Genomic DNA, 20,137 nt, shown 5'->3' on the forward strand with positions numbered 1-20,137 from the left:
CAGTGCTGATTTTTAATGAAGGATTTAAAAGGGTGGATTTAATTCCAAGATTTTATTCTTCAATTCTACCCCACCACCAAGAAAGTTAAGGACATGACACAGTAAAAACCTTGGTTACTAAGGATGTTTTATCCAATAAATCTTCTTTCATTTCTAAGCCACTCAGAAAGAAAACTGACACTTGGAGAAAGTCATACCATCACAGAATACCCCAAAAGTTCACTGAGATATTGAAGCATTAAATATGAAACCCTTCTAAACAACCATAGGCACAGGATGAACACCCTCTAGCTTCTGTGGACAGCAGAATAAAAGAGTACAAAAAGCATCTACTTATGAGATTACTTTTCAGAGACATAAGAATATACTTTCAAAGGTACATATACAAAAGCCCACAATGAAGATAAATAATAAATATTTATACACTTAGAAGAAAGATATATCCAAAAACCTACCACAAAGATGAAGAGTAAATATTTACATTCCAAGCCAAAAAAAATCACAGTCTAAAGAGAAACACTTGATGTTTTTATTTCTGAATACTGTAGCAAAATAATTATTACGATAATTTTAATCAAACTTAAAAGGAACACCTTATTACCTTGTTGATATAAGCTATTCACCTTTGAACAGGCAAAGGAGGGAAAAATCCTTGAGGCATTTTTATACTCTTACTTAACAATTATCTGATAATTACCCCATCATTATCTGCTGATGAAGGATTCCATTCTAAATTCTTAGCATTTTTGATGCTGCAGGCATGTTATTTCAAAAGTCTTACCTGGGAAGAGACTAAGAAGACTGACTGGAGATTTGTTGGTATCAATAGTAATTTTGTGGCTTGCAGTTTTTGAAGGCTGACCTGGTAGGCAAATTAACTTTAGGGGAAGTCTAAATTTACATTGGATAACTCGAGGAATGCCTGAAATAAAAGAGAGATATGTAGATTCATAGACTTGACAAACAATTTGGCAAAAAAAAAGTTGTACTACTAATAGTTTGAGCAGCAACATATCTTTGTTTGTTTGCTGCCTGCCTATTTTGTTTAACAAAGCTGAAATAACAGTAAATCATTATCATGATTCACATTTCATTACTATTTTCAAAAGGTACAAATCAAAAATAAAATTTTAAAAGAACCACAGACATGAGCTCTGTCTTTAATAGCAGTATCGTATTTTTTAAATCATCACATTTGGATATTATATAAAACATTATAGTGACTTACATTCAATTACTGAACTAAGTCTTTAAGACCTTCAGAGTTCTAGCCCTAATCCAAGGCTATCAGCAAACACAAGCAAAGAATATGAAGTTTCTATCATATCTTTAAGACTCTATATTACCAAATCTAAAAATTTCTCTATCAAAAACATTTTAAATCTTTAGCTTTTTTTACTTGATGAAGATTGAAATTATGAACAGGAAAGCAGGATTTGCTCTTCTGTTCTATTGAAATCCATGTCCATTTTACACATTAGTATGTAGAATATTACCTTTATATGAATTATACTTTTCTCAAGCCTTTTAACTTTACATATCACTTTAAGTGACATTTTGGAAGGCTTACATAGCCATTCAGTTGTCAAGTGATTTTAATACTCATACATGCATACCGAAATAGGTAACTGAATATATGGCAATGAAAGTTTCATATTAAAATTTATATAAAGCTTTACAAAATCATTTTCAATATTTTTACAGAAAATGAAATTGAAACCAAAGCAAATTAGGCTCTCTACTTATAAATCTAGAAAAGCAATACTAAAATCCTAGTTTTCTCTCCTTTTTTTCTAGAACTCTGTTTTTGACTGATTAAGATGAAAGATAATATATAGAAGCCTATGTTGTGCCATAGTACTGTAGAAAAACTGAACACTCAAAATGTTCTAACTCTGCTTGATGAATCCACACATTAATTCCTTTATTTCTTTATAGAGGAGTCAGGGAGCCGCTTAAAAATAGCAACAGCAGAAGCAGTTAGTTTGGAGACATGATCCCAAAGCAGGATCCCTGGAATTAGCAATATATTTGGCTAAAGTCAATTGGAATTATATGTCTTACTCCACATCCAAGCTGAGAGTATACTTTTCAGTAGTACTTGTTCACTAGGATAGTGAGAAATCACCAGCAATGGCAAGCATATTGATATATGAGGTCAATTAAATACTTTTTCAGAGCATGTGGAGCATATTTGTCATTCTCTTCAATATAATCTATTATCCATCAAGTTTTACGTAGCTCATTTTTTGCTCATAACCAACAGATGTTAAATTCACTTCTCCTGGAATACTAGATGCAAATTATAACTGGTGTCTCTTAAGAAAAGTCCCAGGGTATTATTTCATGACATTCTGTGAGGTTTTTAGAGGCATGTGTATTTGTACTTTACAATGATGAAATGTGTTGACTCAAAATGCTATGGTAACATGATCTAAGATGCTGCACAAAGCACAACTATCAATATCACCACAAAAAAATTGCAAAGAACTACTTTCTCCAACTTCAAGGAAATTTCCATATATTCTATATATCCTCAAATTATGGAAACACACCCACTGAGTATGTTTCCTCTACAATAAGTAAACTGTAGAGAAAATTTCAGATTGTATCAATTAATAGATGCAGTCTGGAAAGAACAAGGAAACTTAAACTTGTTTCCATCTCCTTCATTTCTAATGACTAGTAAAACAAAAACAAATGCTTCTTTTTCTGACACTTCTGTACATGCACAAAAAGAAACTATCTTCCATATACTTTCAACCAAATTCTGAGCTAATTGTTCAAACCAGAATTTGGCTGTGAATGTTCCTCTAAAACTATACCGCTAAAAATGTAGCCACTACTTTACTTGGACCAGGTACTGACTGAATTCACAGTTAAAAAAAAAATTAAACATAATCAACAACACTGCCTGTAAGTGACTGAGCCTATATATTTGAAGATTATTACCCTAAATCTCCATGAACCCAGAGCTAAAGAAACTGGTAGTGTTTATGTTTTCAGAAATCGAAACAAAAGGATTGCAAGCACTAATAAACCCAAGAAGGAAAATACATTATAACTCAATTTACAGTTCAGTTAGGTCAGTTAATGACAATATCACACACTAGGGCAATGGTTTGCAGTTGCTAAGATTTGTAGAACCCCTCCAGAATATCTTTTGTCTGCAGGAATTATAAGCCTGTTTCATAGGACATTTGGAAAACATTACTTTGAAAAATGATGACACTCATACTTAATAAAATGATTATGGTTATTTTTTAAATGATGGCAGCTTGAAAAGTTTTACCATTAGGGAGAAATAAAGAGTTATGAAACCCTTAAAAAAAACTAGTCTACAGAAACCATCCCTTAGAAGAAAAATTAGAAAGTTACTATTTTATAACACTTACTATCAAATTAAAATCCAAGGATTTTACAATACAATCTCTAGTTTTTAGACATGGGGTTTATCAGAGGCACATTTCTACTGGGATTTACACCTTCTTAGGAAACCTGAAGTGTAAATTTGGCTACCAATTACTCTTCAGGCTGTAATTGTGTCTAAGAACCTGAAGCCAAAGACTAATAGAGGCACGTGTGGGTGTATGTGTTTGTAATAAAGAAGGAAAAGAACTACATGTATTTAGAGGCTTTTCACAGTTGCTAGTAGAACAGCTTTCAACTTAGTTGAAAGAGACTAATTGTTCCTAACTTTGCCTACCATCAGCAATATTTTCTCTCTATAGTTGGCAAAGCAGTCTCCATATCTGGCTTATTGAATTCTCTGAGTGTTACGCTGAGAGAAAAGAAACTTTTGTCATTTATTTTACTCCAATATTGGCCTAGTCATTTATCAGACTGACTGTTCTGCAGTTCTTTTTACCAGATATAATCACCTCTCCTTCAAACACTTCCCTTTCTAACCTACTAGAGGAAATGGATAGTCGTAACTACTATGGTGCAATTAATCACAAAATTATTTAACACTCAGAGAGAATATTCTCATCAAAACCATCTCTAACAGAGTATTTTATTTCCAGGAAGAGACTTCTAATTACATCTGGCACACCCCAAAATCCCAGTATTACTGTCAAATTGGAAGCCAAAATGTGCTTTAAAGAAATAAAAGAAAAAAGAACATAAAAAAATATGTATATATGAATAAAATAACTATACCTATATATTACACAGCTATATAATGCCTTTAGAACGCTTTCCAGGGGCCTGCTAGAGTAATTTCATATTGAAAACAAGGAACCCCAAAGCAGTAGCAAAGTCTGGTAGCCAGAACTTCCTTGATTCCTTCCTGTTATGTCTGGCTACGTACTGTGCTTCATCTGCAGTCATGTTTTACACTGCCCACATCATGTAACTTTAATGCAGAAATAATGGAGACTAACCCTTATGGGACAACATAAAACCTCGTTTGCCTCTCTTTTTCCACATATAAAAGCAGAACTGCTTATCTGCAATACAGCGTGAACAGATCGAGACAATAAAATGGATCAGTCTTTGAAATATGAAGCCTTGTGTGTAAGTAAGATCTAAGTGGCAACATATTATTTTCTTGCCTACTAGGTGCCATTGAATATTTCAACTCCACTCCCTAAAGCTTAATTATAATTTTAAAATATATCAAAGAGATTATTAAAACCAGCTTTCACTTTGTATTGAAACGCTGCAATTTCTATAAATTGTGGGGTTTTTTCCTCATAGTTTGGGCTGAATTTACAGTAAGAAGGAATAAATTTCTTTGAACAATAACCTTAACTGATTTTTTAAACTTAAAACTAATCATTTAAATAATAATATGATATTTTACAAAATTCAGTCCAAAATCTTAAAAATTACATGCAATCTAGCTAATTAAAATGTAAATATTCATTATTATCAGGTTATTTGTTAATGACCCAAAGTCTAATTGGACAAGTATACTTTGTGTTATTAAGCTAATCATTTACTTCTATTAAAACACTTATCATATAAATACATATATATATATATATATATATATATATATATATCTTCCAGATATCAAGATGACATATGCTATGCAACTCAGGTTGTTGGCATCACCCAAAATGCATGAGTAAATATTGCCACTATCTTTAAGTCATTTCATTATATTTATTTAATTATTACTAATTAATATTGCTATCTAAAATGTATCTTAAAATAACTTGTAAAGATAAGCTACCACATTAAGTCTATATCTAAGAGGAAAAATAATCAGAGATACTTGTAGTGCCTGCTATGTACTCTGTTAATATGCAATTCAAAGATGAGTGCTTGACCCCTGCCCTCAAAAAGCTCAAAACCTACAAGTAGAACCTAAGGAACAAACTTAATTAAGCTCATATTATGATCAGAATTACAGGAGAGTCAAGCAAAATATTTGGGGAAAACAAAGTGAGTAACAACACTGACCCAAGCAAGTTAGAGGGGGTCAGACCTTTGATAACATTCCCCTACAAATTCTAAACAAGACAAGGAATAGGCCCGCAGAGCGAACACATGCACCATTCTTATCACAGAGAGGTGAATCTCTAGGAGCATGTAGAAAAACACAATTTAGAATTCAGTGACAAATACCCTTTTTTAAAACTCTTTCTTTCTTTTGAGTAAAATAACAGAGCATGCAGCTAAATAACCGGTGACTTGCAGAAATAAGTTGTCAACGACACCTTTAATATTTTTCAAAAAAGACATTCTATTCTTACTCCTAATTTCATTCTTTTTCATGACTCTGAAACAACTAATAATGACAAGTCTCTGTGGAAACATCTACTATGCTCTCCATAGCAGAATCAAGGCACTGTATCATCCTAAAGAAGTTTTTCTAGTTAAAAGAGCAGTCCATAAGAAGAGTTCATTCATGGTATAATACCAATTCAATTCATCAACCAAATTTCAGTTCTGAAATTCATTTTTTTCTAAATTATCTTTACACTTACCATCAGGATTTCGATCTATCCATCACAGGCAATGCAAAAAGGGGTACGGGAAAAAGAATGCAACAAATTATTTGTGGTAAAGTTACAACACAAATTTGACACATAACTGCTTAAAATACAAATTAAAATTTCAAGATTCTCACAGATGACTTAAATGACTCTCCAGTCAAACACAGGTCAATTCACAATTGAAGAGTATAACATAAATAAATGAAATCCGACAATACATTTGTTTATATTTCCATTCTCAGAAGTCTATGAGAATGTGTTATTCCAGTGTAAATGTGGAAAAAAAAAAAAAAGTAAAGATATATGATCTAGCCAAACAGCAAAAAAGACTCAATAAAGGGAAAAATACATAATATTAATATTTCCAGTTAGCTTTTGAATTTATTTTCTTTTAACTTTCCCCTTTAAAGTCAATCCAGTTCCTCTTTTTTATAATAATTTAAGTAGATAATACTATTGATAATGTCTCTTTTTGCTTCTCTTGGCATTCTGCAGACTTTCTCAATGTTAATTTCTAATTCACTTTCAACCAATACCAATGACTAGTAATCTTTTAAATTCTGTCTTTTAAATTACAGAAAAGCATAATAGCCAAAAATGGCTATGCAGGGGAGGAGCCTGGCCTCATCAGCTCCTGTGTGGGAGCCCCGGTATTCAATTTGCGAGGTGGAAAGCCGCTTAAAAAATTCCACCCTCCTCACTCTTCACTGTGTCCACATGCCTAATTCTTCCTGGTCATGAAATAAGAACACAGATTTAGCTAAACTAAGGACAAAAATCCTGCATCAATACTAGCCTTTAGTTCAAATAAATGAAGTCTGACTAGATAACATTCTTCTATTAGGAATAAAAATGTATCAGATTTGCTATTAACTGAAAAGAGGGAACCAAACATTACATATGGAAATCAGCTAAATAGACTTGTCACGAACTACTCATAACACATAAAAGTAATGAAAACATATGATTTTACTTAACAATAGAAAATAACATTTTCTCATTTAATTATATTTCACAGTATGTTTTCTCATCTTAAATGCATAAGCATTTTACTCATAACTCCAACAACTTAAAGGAATGATTAAGCCTGTATGCTTACCTGTTGGTCTGGAATAAGAAACAACAGCATTTCCTTCCAATTCTGATGGTGTATAACTTCTTTTCAGATAAACAGAAAAGCTTACTGTTCTAGTCAAATCTGGTGCTATAAGCAATATAAAAATAATATAAATTACATAAGTTGGGGCAATTGTTATTAACAACAGTTAAAATTTAATAAGCACTTACTACATGCCAGGTACTGTCATAAGCATTTTACATGAAGTAAGTCATTAAATCTTCACAACAAACCAGTGAGGTTGATACTATTATTATCCTCATTTTTTATGCATGAGAAAACTGGAATACAGAGAGATTAAGAAGCTTGCCTAAGACAGGGCACAGTGGTGGCTCACGCCTGTAATCCCAACACTTTGGGAGGCCTAGGTGGGCGGATCACATGAGTCCAGAAGTTCGAGACCAGCCTAGCCAACATGACAAAACCGTATCTCTACTAAAAATACAAAAAAATTAGCTGGGCATGGTGATGCCTGGAAGGTGGAGTTCGCAGTGAACCGAGATTGCTCCATTGCACTCCAGTCCAGGCAAGAGTGAGACTCTGTCTCAAAAACAGAAACAAAAACAAAAAAAGAAGCTTGCCTAAGGCAACACAGCTACTAGGAATTGACTCCAGAACAAGGTACAAAGAAACTGGCATTCTACACCACTGCTGTTCTTTACTTCGAGGAACAGACAGCATGAACAAAGAAAACGGTACACAAAAGGGCAAGAGAATTTGGGAGGAAAATAGCAATTTATGATGGGTAGAACATAGACTGAAGGAGAAAATGGATGAGGGGGATTGAATGCTGTTACACAGTAGTCACTTAACAGATTGTGCGTGCTCATCTGTGTTAACATATTTGGCCCCCAGCCTGTATTACAGAGCCATAAGAGATTTTTAACTGGAAAAAGTAAGTTACTCAGAATGTGTTTTAGAAAGACAAATTGGAAGTGTTGCACAAAATCAGAAATGCAAGCAAAAGTTAAATGGCTGGGTATCACCTATGAAGTTACTTCACTCAATCATTTATTCATTCATTCTACAAAGATTTGTTGAATTCCTACTAATGGCAGGCACTCAGCTATGAGTTGGTTATATGGAGGCAAACAAAGAAAGATATGTTCTTGACTTCATGAATAAGAGACAGAAGCCTTAGCAGAAAAGCTATAGTAAACAAAAAAAGAAAAAAGACTTGAAAGGTAATTCAGATTATGTTAACAGGACTAATGACAATTTGGATGTAAATGGTTGGGAGTAAGAGATTCCACACAAAGAACGCTTACTAAGAGTTGCCATTAATGACATGTCTACTATTTTAAGCATTATTATGAATACCTTTTATAGATTTACTTTTTAATTAAATCCTCAAAACAACCTTGTAAGACAAATATCATTACCCCCTTTTTGCAGATTAAAATAAATGAGGCTCCAAGTGATTACCAATGTAGTTTTTGCCTAAGGTTACACATCAAGTGAGTGTAACTCAAACTCAGGCCAAACTCCAAAGTCCACATTAGTTCTTCAAACATTACTGATTCAACAAATAGATCAATAAAGAAACACCAATAAAGAAAGCCTTCTAAATTTTAGTATTTAAAAACAGACCAAGAGTGGTGGCTCACGCTTGTAATCTTAGTACTCTGGGAGGCCGAGATAGGCAGATTGCTTGAGCCCAGGAGTTCAAGACCAGCCTGGATAACATGGCGAAACCCCGTCTCTACTAAAAATACAAAAAATTAGCCAGGTGGTGTTTTCCTATAGTCCCAGCTATTCAGGAGGCTGAGGTGAGAGGATCACTTGAACTCGGGAAGTCAAGGTTGCAGTAAGCCATGATCGTGCCACTGCACTCCAGCCTGGGCCAATGAGAATGAGACCCTGTCTCAAAAATAAATAAATAAATCAAAAACAATTATAGGTACAACAAGTTCAGAAAAGCACCTAGAAATCTGTAATCCTAAAAGATTAATTTGTCCCAACAATCATTGATTGAATGTTCACACTGATGCTAAGATGCTATAAGCAAAACAACACAATCAATTGATTATGGGATGATCCCAATCTCACCATTCAGACAAGAAATAATAGCCATTAAATGAACAAACTAGTATTTTTTTTTTTTTTACATTCACACCACGGTAGACTTTCAGCCAAAACAAAAACCTTACTCATAAATTCAAAGGTGAACTGATCACAAGTCAATTCTAATGGTGGTTGCACGTAGACTGATAATTTGGCTTTTTGCAATATCACTCTATTCTGCAGCGTGACCTAAGGAAACAGAAACTGTGATCAATAGAAAATTACATTTTATTCAAAACTACTTAAAAATAGCTAGCAAATAATTGGAAAATATTACCTGAGGAAAAAATGGGTAATCACAAAACATAATACAGTAAGTAATAGATTAAAATATTCTATCAAGTAGAAACTGTGCAAAAAAGTTAAACAGACTTTACTCAAAAGAATAAAGATTGGCAACATGTACATGCAAAGATGCTCAATATCCTCAGTTTTGAAGGAGATACAAACTAAAAACCACAATGAGATACTACTACATACCCAATAAAATGGCTATAACGAAAAGGACAGACAATAACACAGCAATGATGTGGAGAAACTGGAACCCTCATACATTGCCAGTGAAAATGTAAATTGGTACAGCTACTCTAAAAACAGTTTGGCAGTTTCTTCAAAGGTTAAACATAAATTTGACATATAACTTCACAATTCTATACCAAGGGAAATGAAAACATATGTCCACCCAAAATCTTATACACAAATGTTCACAGCAACAATATGCTAATAGCCAAAAAGCAGAAATAATCCAAATTCCCATCACAATGAATGAATAAACAAAATGTGATATATTCATACAATGAAATATTATTCAGCAATAAAAGAAATTAAATACATTCTGAATAATATTAATGGTAAAAACCATTAGCAGTTTTTTATATTCATGGAACCATGATAACAAATGTAAAGTGCATTATTTCATTTATATGCCACAACATGGGTGAACCTTGAAAACATGATGCTAAGTGAAAAAAATCTAGTCACAAAGAACCACATATTGTAGGATCCATTTATATGAAAAGTATAGAATAGGCAATCTATAGAGAAATAAAATAGATTAGGAGTTGCTTAGGGATGAGAGAGATGGGGAATGGAAGCTAACAGGTATGGCCTTTCCTTTAGGGGGCATAAAATGTTCTAAAATTAAATTGTGATAGTTGCAAAATTCTGTAAATATATTATACTAAAAATCATTGGATTGTAACTTTAAATAAGTGAATAATATAGTATCTAACTTATGTCTAAATAAAGCTATTTTAAAATGTTCTATCATGGTGACTCATACGTCATGAGAAAACAAATAAAATAAAATAAATAAATCACCATTCTATATGGTACCTTTTCCATACAGCAGTTCAGTCTAGTTACTAGACTTCGTTATATGAGACAGATACATACATTAACTAACATAATTCAAGGACCATTCTTATTGTTAAGAAAAGTAGTTTTGAAGTTTCTTTTCAATAAAAAGCAGGTATCACCTTTTCCTTGATTAAATATATATAGTATTTTTATATACACAAGAATATACAATTGCCCCGCAAAAATTATGTACATATAATTAGATTCAGTAAATGTATTAATTTTGAGTGATGTGAGTATTCTGCACAACTTAAAAATAAGTTAAAAACATAAAAATTTTGACTTGCAAAGGAAAATTCTTAAGACAACTATTGATGCAATTAAATATGATAAACACAATGAACAATGAATCCTCAATTTTTACTTCGTAAATCCTGGGAATACATAGGGAATCATCATGCCACAAACTAAACTTCCTTGATGATGTCTGGCCATTGTAAACATAATACCTTTTTAGTAAAACCCTGATGGTTATTATGGCAAGAAGACACCATCCAAGTGCTACAAACAACTTTCTTTCAACTAGCTAGTCCATTAAACAAACAGGACATAATTTAAATATTCTACTATTACAATAATATAATACTAGTCTGCACATATATTTTAAAATAAAAATAATAATATTAATGATTTAAAAACATTAGCAGTTTTCTATATTCATGGAACCATGCTAACAAATTATTTATGTTCCATTATTTAATTTACTCTTTATAAAAATGTTTGACAAGTACCATCATAAACCATTTTACAAAAGACTGTGGCTCAGAGATGCTAAGTAATTTGCCCAAGGCCACTTTGATTGTAAGTGGAAGAACCACAATTTAACTGCTATCTGCCAGAATCCAGAGCTCATGCCTTTAACCAACTGTGGTTAAGACTCAAAATAACTCTGCAAATGAAAAAGTATCCCTATTTTACAGTTAAAAAATAGAGGTTCAGAGAAGGTAAATAACATGTGCAAAGCCATCAATCCAACTAGAGAGTTGAAAATAGTGACCAAGAAAGTCTCATGAGAGCTCAGTATTAAGTAAAAATGAAAATTCCTTTAAGTAGTAATAAGTCATTTGAAAAAAAGCAGTCTGACTTTTCCTGGCACAATGATGTCTACTTAGACAATAATCACAGAATTTTACATTGTAACAAGAAGGGTTTGCATTTGGTTTAGATGCACAATCATGATAGCTCTCATGCACATATTTATTGAATCCCAACAATGGGCTAGGCCCTTTCAAAATACAAATCAAGGAGTTAGGTAACGAAAATAACAACAGTAACAAAGAATAGTTGTGTTTGAGCCAAAAAAGAGTTAAAGACTTGGCTAGATTGTAAGTCTTACATTTTAACAGGAAAATAATTATAGAATATTAAGGAGAAAACATTGATACAAGAATTTTCCATGCTATTTTCTGCCTCTTATGAAATATAACCCTTAGGAAATATAATATGAAATTTTTATACTAGATATATAAATATGATGCCAAAGGCCAGGTATGAACAACCACTCTGCCTAGTTGCCTGGAATAGATGGTCACGCGTTATGTACACATACTCAAGGTAGCCACATCTTCATTCACTTGGAATGCATGGAAAAATTTTCTCAATTAACAGGATTTATTATGATGGAAACTTGCATGGTTATATATCTTGGCTGCTGTTGTTATAAAAGGTCATAAGGAGAGATTTATAGTAGAAATTTGTATAGAAACTGTCAGACAGGATCAGGAAGTCATTGTGTCCACTGTGTGAGTCCTGCCAATTTTCTGCAACCCGCGCCTGTTGCATTCTTTCTCTTACTTTTATAATGGCACTGAGAAAGACAGTTGTGACTTAAGTATCCTCAAATATAGGAAGTTCCACGAATGAAGGAGAATTTTCCAGTAATGTCATGCCATTATTTTAAAGTGGCTACTACACATGAAAGCTTAAGAACTGCATGGGAAGGAAAGGTATGTTTACTTATGGTGCTAACTCCTGGTTGGCTGGGGGTACAATTAGCATGAGCAATGTTTTCTAGTTAAGGCACAAGATCTCTTATTGCAATTAACAGTGCACTCCTAAATTATTACATGTATGTGTCTGAACATTATCAGTGATAGATATAAAAGAGGTGTCCCTATACGAAAGTACAAATCATTCCTGGAACTCGACAGTTATTTCTTTTTCTTAAGTGTTTGATTTCTTGCCACTAATGCCTTTACAGATTCAGAAGTATTAATGAGATAGAGCCTTTGATTGGACTGGGGGAAAGGAGGTTGGGGAAAGACCACCCTTGTTTCCAGTGGCAAGAATCCAAAAAACTTAGCTTAAGAAACTGTTGTAAGATTCAGCTCCCTTCAAGTTCGACCAAAGATCTCCACATTTGGGCCACCCGCTGGTTCCAGTGTAAGCGAACACAATTGGTAAAGCTTGGTGCCCTGTCAAGCTCCTCCAAGGACAGCAACCCATAATCTAAGAAAATATAAAGCCCCATCCAAGTTTCGACTAAGTGAATTGCCAAAATCCACAACCTTTCCTTGCTTCCAAGGTCTGGGCAGTGATAAATATTTTCAGCTTAATAATGTGCTGAATGATTACCATATTTTAATCTAAATGCTTTAAGAAGGTTCTACATTTAAGTTCTAGTTCTAAATTTCTACAATGACAGGACTAAAAATCTTAACCAAAACCACATCCTTAATATTCTATTTTCCAGGACTATCAATTTGTTACAACTCTAACTTTGTGGCATCTTCATTTAATATTTTCTTGCTGTAAATACATCCACTTAAAGTTATGGCAGAAAGATGGCTGGAAATTCTTTTCAAACACACACATAATCATAGGTAGAAGAAAGATATTAGCATCCCCGTGCTTCTCCAATATCAATTCACAGTATATTATATATGATGCTACTTGATTGGTCTATTATGAATGGTGATGACACAATTCCTTTAGCAGATTTAAAATGTTAACTTTATTTCCAATGAAAAAAGCCTGAATCATGCTACACATTTAAATAATGGTACGAGTACCTCATAATAATTATTTATATTATATACATATTGCTATAAATGCAATTATCAGTTTTATATTTGCAAGTAACAGTAAAGGTTTTCTATTCACTACTCAAGGCTGGGGAAAAATCTACAAATGCCAAGTGTTTATTTTACATTTCTGTAAGCTACTTACAAGTTATCAACAGTGACAGGTGAGATTAAATGAATCATATTGTTTGCACATTACAGTCTAAAATCTGGTACAATACCTTCACTGTAACAGAAGGGACAAGGTCAGTTCCCACCTCAACATCAGTCGCTTGCTGTAAACACAGAATTGAGAAGGCAAGAAAGAATGATTTCAATATTGCACAGCAGTGAGTGAACACAAAGGGTGCAATGTATATTTCCTGCTATCAAAATAGGGAACTATAAAGGATGTATTACTCTAAAGACAGACTAAAAGAGACAATCTGGCTTTTTTGATGCCTTCGTCCAGAAAGTCGTAAGCTAATATTTAAAAACTCATCCCCTAAAAGGGAAAGAAAAGGTCACATATTTTATCAAACCACTCAATTCCCAAATTTACTTAAATATTGAAAGTATTAATTCTATTAACTTGTTATTTACATTGCATAGAAGAAGACCTCCCTTTATGTCCCAGAAAAATATTATGCCATTCTTTCAGGTCCCTGTATTTTCACCCTGCGTAAGGTATGTATCATTCTGATTAATAACATGTATCTAAGACATGCAACTAATGATATAAAGATTGAGTGGCCTTATACCGATAAAATAAAAGTGGGCCATGCACAGTGGCTCATGCCTGTAATCCTAGCACTTTGGGAGGCTGAAGTGGGTGGATCAGCTGAGGTCAGGATTTCAAGACCAGCCTGGCCAACATGATGAAACCCCGTCTCTACTAAAAGTACAAAAATTAGCTTGGCATGGTGGCACGCACCTGTAATCCCAGCTACTCAGGAGGGTGAGACAGGAGAATCGCTTGAACCCAGGAGGCAGAGGTTGCAGTGAGCCAAGATCGCGCCACTTCACTCCAGCCTGGGCACAGAGCGAGACTCTGTCTCAAAAAAAAAAGGGGAGAAGGAAGGGGAGGGGAGGGGAGGGGGAAGGGGAGGGAAGGGAAGGGGACCTTTTTTTTTTAACCAGTGCATATCATAAACTAATTCAACAGGCATTCTTTGAGCATCAGCTTGCGTTACCTGCTCCCTCCTCTTAAATAATACATAGTGTAATACATAAAACACTTCCCTTATCACTTATAACTAATTTTTTAAAGCGATACATTGGTAGGGGAAAATGCTCTATGATAGAATAATACTAAAGGGTATTAGTATTTTTCTAATAATAAACATATTTTCTAATAATATCCATATGAATTCTTGGGACCAATAAAAATTATGTCTCTATCCAACCAATGAATATGATCCATTGTACTTTTTTACTTGAAGTATTTTTAACTAGGAAAAACTAAGCCACTTCCAAGCAATGGGGATCCTTTGATGTAATGGGCATGGGTAGAATTCAAAATTGAGAGATCCATGTTCTACTTATGGCTCCACAGGAAACCATATTTAAACTATGATCCAGCTTCTCAATCAGGAAGATAGGATACCAATGCTTATCTCCTCTAAGAAAGACTCCATTCTAATATAAAGTATATTACTTTTTTTGAGATGTGTGTTTTCATAATAACGATTCAAAGTAAACTATTAATCTAGGCTTTGTGCTCTAATAATACCTAAAATCCAGGAAATATTTTACATTTAGCTATCCACAGATCTAGAAAAGAAATCAACATCTCCTGTTTCCTGCTCATTTCAATCCATGACTAAACACCTAGACACTTCAAGGACAGCAGTCCTTTGGGAACATAAAACTATAGCAAGAAAGAAATGGCTATAAGAAGACGTCATGGCACCAAAGCCACATAAATTGTAGGGCTAATGTTTTCCAATGAGATGAATATGATACTCTCAAGAAATCTCTTAAGAAAGAAAAAATAGTAACACAGGGAAAATGAAGCTGGAAAGAGACACCTACTTAACAGGAAATAGCATTCAGGGTTACCAATAGGGAAATATACATTATAACATAGTGCTACTACATAAGGCATTTTCCTACAAAGACTAAAAGTTCCTAAAAAACAGAAAGGGAATTCCTCATTCCAAACAGCCTATGTTGAAGAGAACCTATAAAAACTTATATAAGTTGCCCAAAGGAAAAAAAAAAGTCATTTCCACAGCAAGAAAATATGTGTACATTTGTCAGCTAACTAAGCAGAAATGTTCCACTTAGACTACACCCTTCAGGTAGAATGAAAAATGGTGTGTGCTGAATGGCCAATGTTTAAAACAGTGCCTCTACTATGTGACTCAGCTGAGTGAATGTTTCTTTCATATATAGTCCTACTTTTTTGTGTACCCAATTTTCTATACTATCCAATGTTAATGCGATTTTTATCACAAATTGGATTGGTTGTTTATACTAAAATTAATCTTTTGACACTCATGATATATGTTTTAAAGTATGCTCTGATACCTAAATAATGAAGACACTTTCCAAGCAGAATTATATGATATAAACTCCAAATACGGTAAAATGAGTGAATTCAACCACTTTCCTAAATTGATCATCTGTTGGTAGAAACACAGATAAACTGCAGTCAGTGAGACATAATCAATCACATCCTAACAAGTGCTTATAGAAAACTAAGTGAGGAGATGAAGTAATATAATCAAGAATAGTCCTCCTTTCATCCTTTCTGTTTCTCAGTTGTATTAATTCACTCATTCATAGAGCAAATGTATATTGAGCACTCATTATTTGGCAAGCACTAAGGCTATAGTAGTGAACAAGACAACTCATGGACATAGATGGTTGTGATAATGATAATGATTATGATGTTGATGATTATTATAACGTTGAAAGAAGTAAATGTAATTTGATGATGACAATCATAACAATTATCATAACATTCAACAAAGTAGATTCTATTATTTATTCCCATTTTGCAGATGAGAAAATTGAGACTAAGAAAATTAAGTACCTTGTCTTGTGTCACACAGATAGAAATAGGGGGAAAAGTAAGTATTGGACCAACTGTATACTCTTAAGCTACCCTACCACCACCACCACCATAATGTATTAAAGACTAGAAATCATCAAACCTTGAGCTAGGCCACTCACAAACCTTATCTCATTGACTCTCCAACAAAAATCTGGTAGTAGGGTCAGTATTATTCAGCTACATTAGTATTATGTCAATGCTATGGTACTATGAAAGTTTGAAAAAAAATTTTTTTTAAGTAGGATTCAGACTAGGGCAAGAAGCCCTTCTACTGCTCCCTCTTCCCCCACAACTCCACTTCTTTTTAAAACAGAAATCCTGCCCAAGGAGCTCCTTACTGGCACTAAGGAGCTACTGATGTTTTTATCTAGAAAGTAACAAGGCCTACAATTTGTTATCCTCCCTGAAGTGTCTACTTGGAGGACCAAACTTTAAACCAACGCATTTTGGTCCTAATTCATCAGAGTTTACCACTATTATAAACCCCTTTAAAATCTGCAAGTACACCTACAGAAACTGAATCAAAGTTAGGAGAAACCACGACAGAAACGTTCAAGTCATCTTCTCTCTCAGTCATAGGCCAAACACCTGTGAATTAAAAAAAGAAAAAGTATTTAATCATAAAGTAAAACCTTCTGTATATAGTTTTTCTTTAAAGGTGTGTCTATACCACATATAAAAAACAACCCCATAAACATACTCACGAGTTGAAAAAACTAATGCATTACAGTATTAGAAGCTTGATGTTAATTCTTTCCCTCTATAATATGGTAAACAATATTGTCTTTTTCTGAAGATATTAGCTAAGACGTGAGCCATTGACCGACCAGCATTAGGAATTTCAATGCCCTCTCTTTAACTACAAGTGGAAGCCCAAATCAGTACAGCCCTTTTGAAGGTAAGTTGGCTAGAACTATCAAAGTGTAAAATGTACATATCCTGTGACTTAATTCTACTCCCAAGAATGTATCTAATAACCATAACCATGCCCAAGGAGGTCTCTAATGTTAGTAGTTATTTTTTCAGAAATGAAAACAACCTAAATATCTATATATCTATTAACAGGCTAATTGTTAAATAAATCATGGTATATCTGTACTATGCAGTGTCCCAAAGTCATAAATAAGAGTGTTGTCCATCTTTACATGCTGATATTTTAAAAACTCCAAAATATGTCTACTAATTTTTAAAAAGCAAGATGCAGTACAATGTGTCTAAAATGCACATATTTGTGTCAAAACAATTACATAAACATGAATATTTTCTAGAAGAATACACAAAAACTCTTGATAAGGATTGCCTTTAAGGAGTGGAACTAGGATCTTGGGTTGAACAAAGATTCACCTTTCATTATTTATCCTTCTAGTACTGAATTATTTTTACCATATATATGTTATTTTCATAATTTTAACATGTTATATTGTATAATGAGATACTTATTCATAGTATCAACAAAGATCTTAAACAAAAAAAATTTTTTAATTACATATGTATTTATATATATATATACAATATATATCTCAAACTATTGGCTGCCTACTTAACATGCATTCTTCCCTCCTCCCTCTGTGTATTGGAGCCCTAATTTTGTTGAGCTATTCACCTTCACCTCAGAGAAAGTCACCCCTCCCAGGCTCCAGGGTCAAATCCAATCATGGTGATTTCCTTCCACTGACCATTTGTTGTTTTAGGCATGAACATGGGACTTAATCCTGGCAGATGGAAGGTAAGGGAAGTTGGGAGTGGAGAGAGCTGGCACATGTTTCTGGGAAAGCTATTCCTCCCTAATAAGAGGAGAGACTCGGGAGAAATAGCCTGATGATTCTTCCCTAGAAATCATATCTGCACATAACACCTAGAATTGCTGAGATCACCCTGTGACCCTGAGAGGAAACATCCCCCACACTCCGAGGATGGCTGACTGAAAATACGAATCAGCTGTCTCACAAAAAAAGGAACCGCCCACAACTGCTATTGGGCATTCCCACCAAACTGCACAATTTGGAATGGGAATTTCCATAACTTAATGAGAGTACAAATGGCTATTCATTGCCCATCCCAATAACCATTCTTCAATTCTTTTTTACTTAAAGCCCAACTTTATGCTAAGCAACAAAGTACTCAGCTAAGTCATGTAATTTCCCAGCCAGTTTTGCAGCTTGGAGTGGCCGGTGAGATGTAAGTAGGAGCTATTCAGGGTGTGGCTTCCAAGAAAGCTCCTTAAGGGGGCTGACTCAGCAACAGATGTGAGGGCAGGAGTTCCAAAAGCCATGCTGGACCAATATATGACCCCAAGATAGAAGGAATCAAGAGTCCCTGATGACTGTGGAACTGCCAAGCCAACCCTGGACTGCCCATCACTGGGCTTCTTTTGCAAGAGAAAGAAAGAAACCTCTATCTTACTTGGGTATCTTGTGACATGTAGCCAGACAGAATCCTAAATGAACAATGTCACAAAATACAAATGATGCTACTACTCAGTGGTATCATCAGCTTAGTTATCCCGGACATTTCAAACGGGGTGCAGACTTTCGTTTATATCCCCACATCTTACTGCTATCTGTCCCTTTCTGAAGACACAGTTGTATGGATACCTATCTCAATGTTGCACCCAGTCCTTCATACTCACGCCAGGCAGACAACATGATCAACTATCTAAATCATAAATAAAATTCTGTCTTTGAAAGTTCCTACCAGTAGATGTTGTTGACTACCAGTAACAAAAATACTAGGCAGGATTCACATTAATGAGTTGAGTATGAAAAGCTTCAGAATCCATGAGCCATACAGAAATTATTACTATGATTTCATGCTTACAACATACATTCCTCTTATAACTTATACACATAAAATCAGCTTCAAAAACACTTTTATTACAGTAGATAATATACACCATGTGTACAACAAAATGTACTCTTTAAACTGGCTTTAAATTTTGCTGCAACTCTTCCTTTGAAAACACTTTTAAAAGCTTTAAATACTGAACATAACCCACAAGACTATGAACATTTTTTGTAAGTTAAAGCCTCCATACTAAAATAAGTGACATTAAAATGAATAATGGGGTCATCAAAAAGTTCAGCGTTTTAACTTCTCATAATAAAGAGAAGCTAAAACTGTAATAAAACAATTTTGTACTTTTATATAATTACAGGTATTTTAATAAACAAACATACCATGGTTTTATAAGGGTACAAGATACTAAATTTTTTTCCATATCTAGAAATAAAATGTTCTAAATACCTCTCAGTTTAAAAAGTTTCCCTTTGTTTCTTTCCCAGAAATAAAACTAAATGATGGTGGCGTAGAAGGAGCAAGGAACTTCAAACATTAATTAAAAATTAAGGTTATGTAAATCATGCACTTTGCACCTAAGTCTGTGGATGTATCCCTAACTTAATTGGCAGTTATTTTAAGACATACCGAAGGATCAAGGTAATGACAAGTAAAACAGCCTAAACTTTCTCACCCAAAGTCATCACTGTAACCACCAAGAAATAACTTTTAGCTGTAAGGGATTTTCTGAGAAATTTCATATTCAATTAATGTTAATCAAAATATTATTGGCACATTACTGTGGAAAGGG

The 20,137-nt window shown here is 33.8% G+C and overlaps 1 protein-coding gene across 7 annotated transcripts in view; it reads right to left on the reverse strand.

The window, feature by feature from the left end:
• BBS9 (Bardet-Biedl syndrome 9) overlaps nucleotides 1-20,137 on the reverse strand; it is a 489,942-nt gene that overhangs the window by 251,249 nt on the left and 218,556 nt on the right. For 6 of the 7 annotated variants that reach the window (XM_045387644.3, XM_065542147.2, XM_005549820.5 and 3 more), the window contains 6 exons: nucleotides 17,063-17,139; nucleotides 13,733-13,786; nucleotides 9,216-9,318; nucleotides 7,048-7,152; nucleotides 5,940-5,954; nucleotides 782-922 (listed from right to left, as the gene is read on the reverse strand). In XM_045387644.3, coding sequence (XP_045243579.1) covers nucleotides 782-922; nucleotides 5,940-5,954; nucleotides 7,048-7,152; nucleotides 9,216-9,318; nucleotides 13,733-13,786; nucleotides 17,063-17,139 — 495 coding nt within the window. Of the gene's footprint in view, nucleotides 1-781; nucleotides 923-5,939; nucleotides 5,955-7,047; nucleotides 7,153-9,215; nucleotides 9,319-12,677; nucleotides 12,937-13,732; nucleotides 13,787-17,062; nucleotides 17,140-20,137 lie in introns of those variants that run through there. The other variant, XM_074035248.1, reaches the window with a different exon arrangement.

The sequence above is a fragment of the Macaca fascicularis genome, chromosome 3 (genome assembly GCF_037993035.2).
Source record: "Macaca fascicularis isolate 582-1 chromosome 3, T2T-MFA8v1.1".
Taxonomy (NCBI): domain Eukaryota; kingdom Metazoa; phylum Chordata; class Mammalia; order Primates; family Cercopithecidae; genus Macaca; species Macaca fascicularis.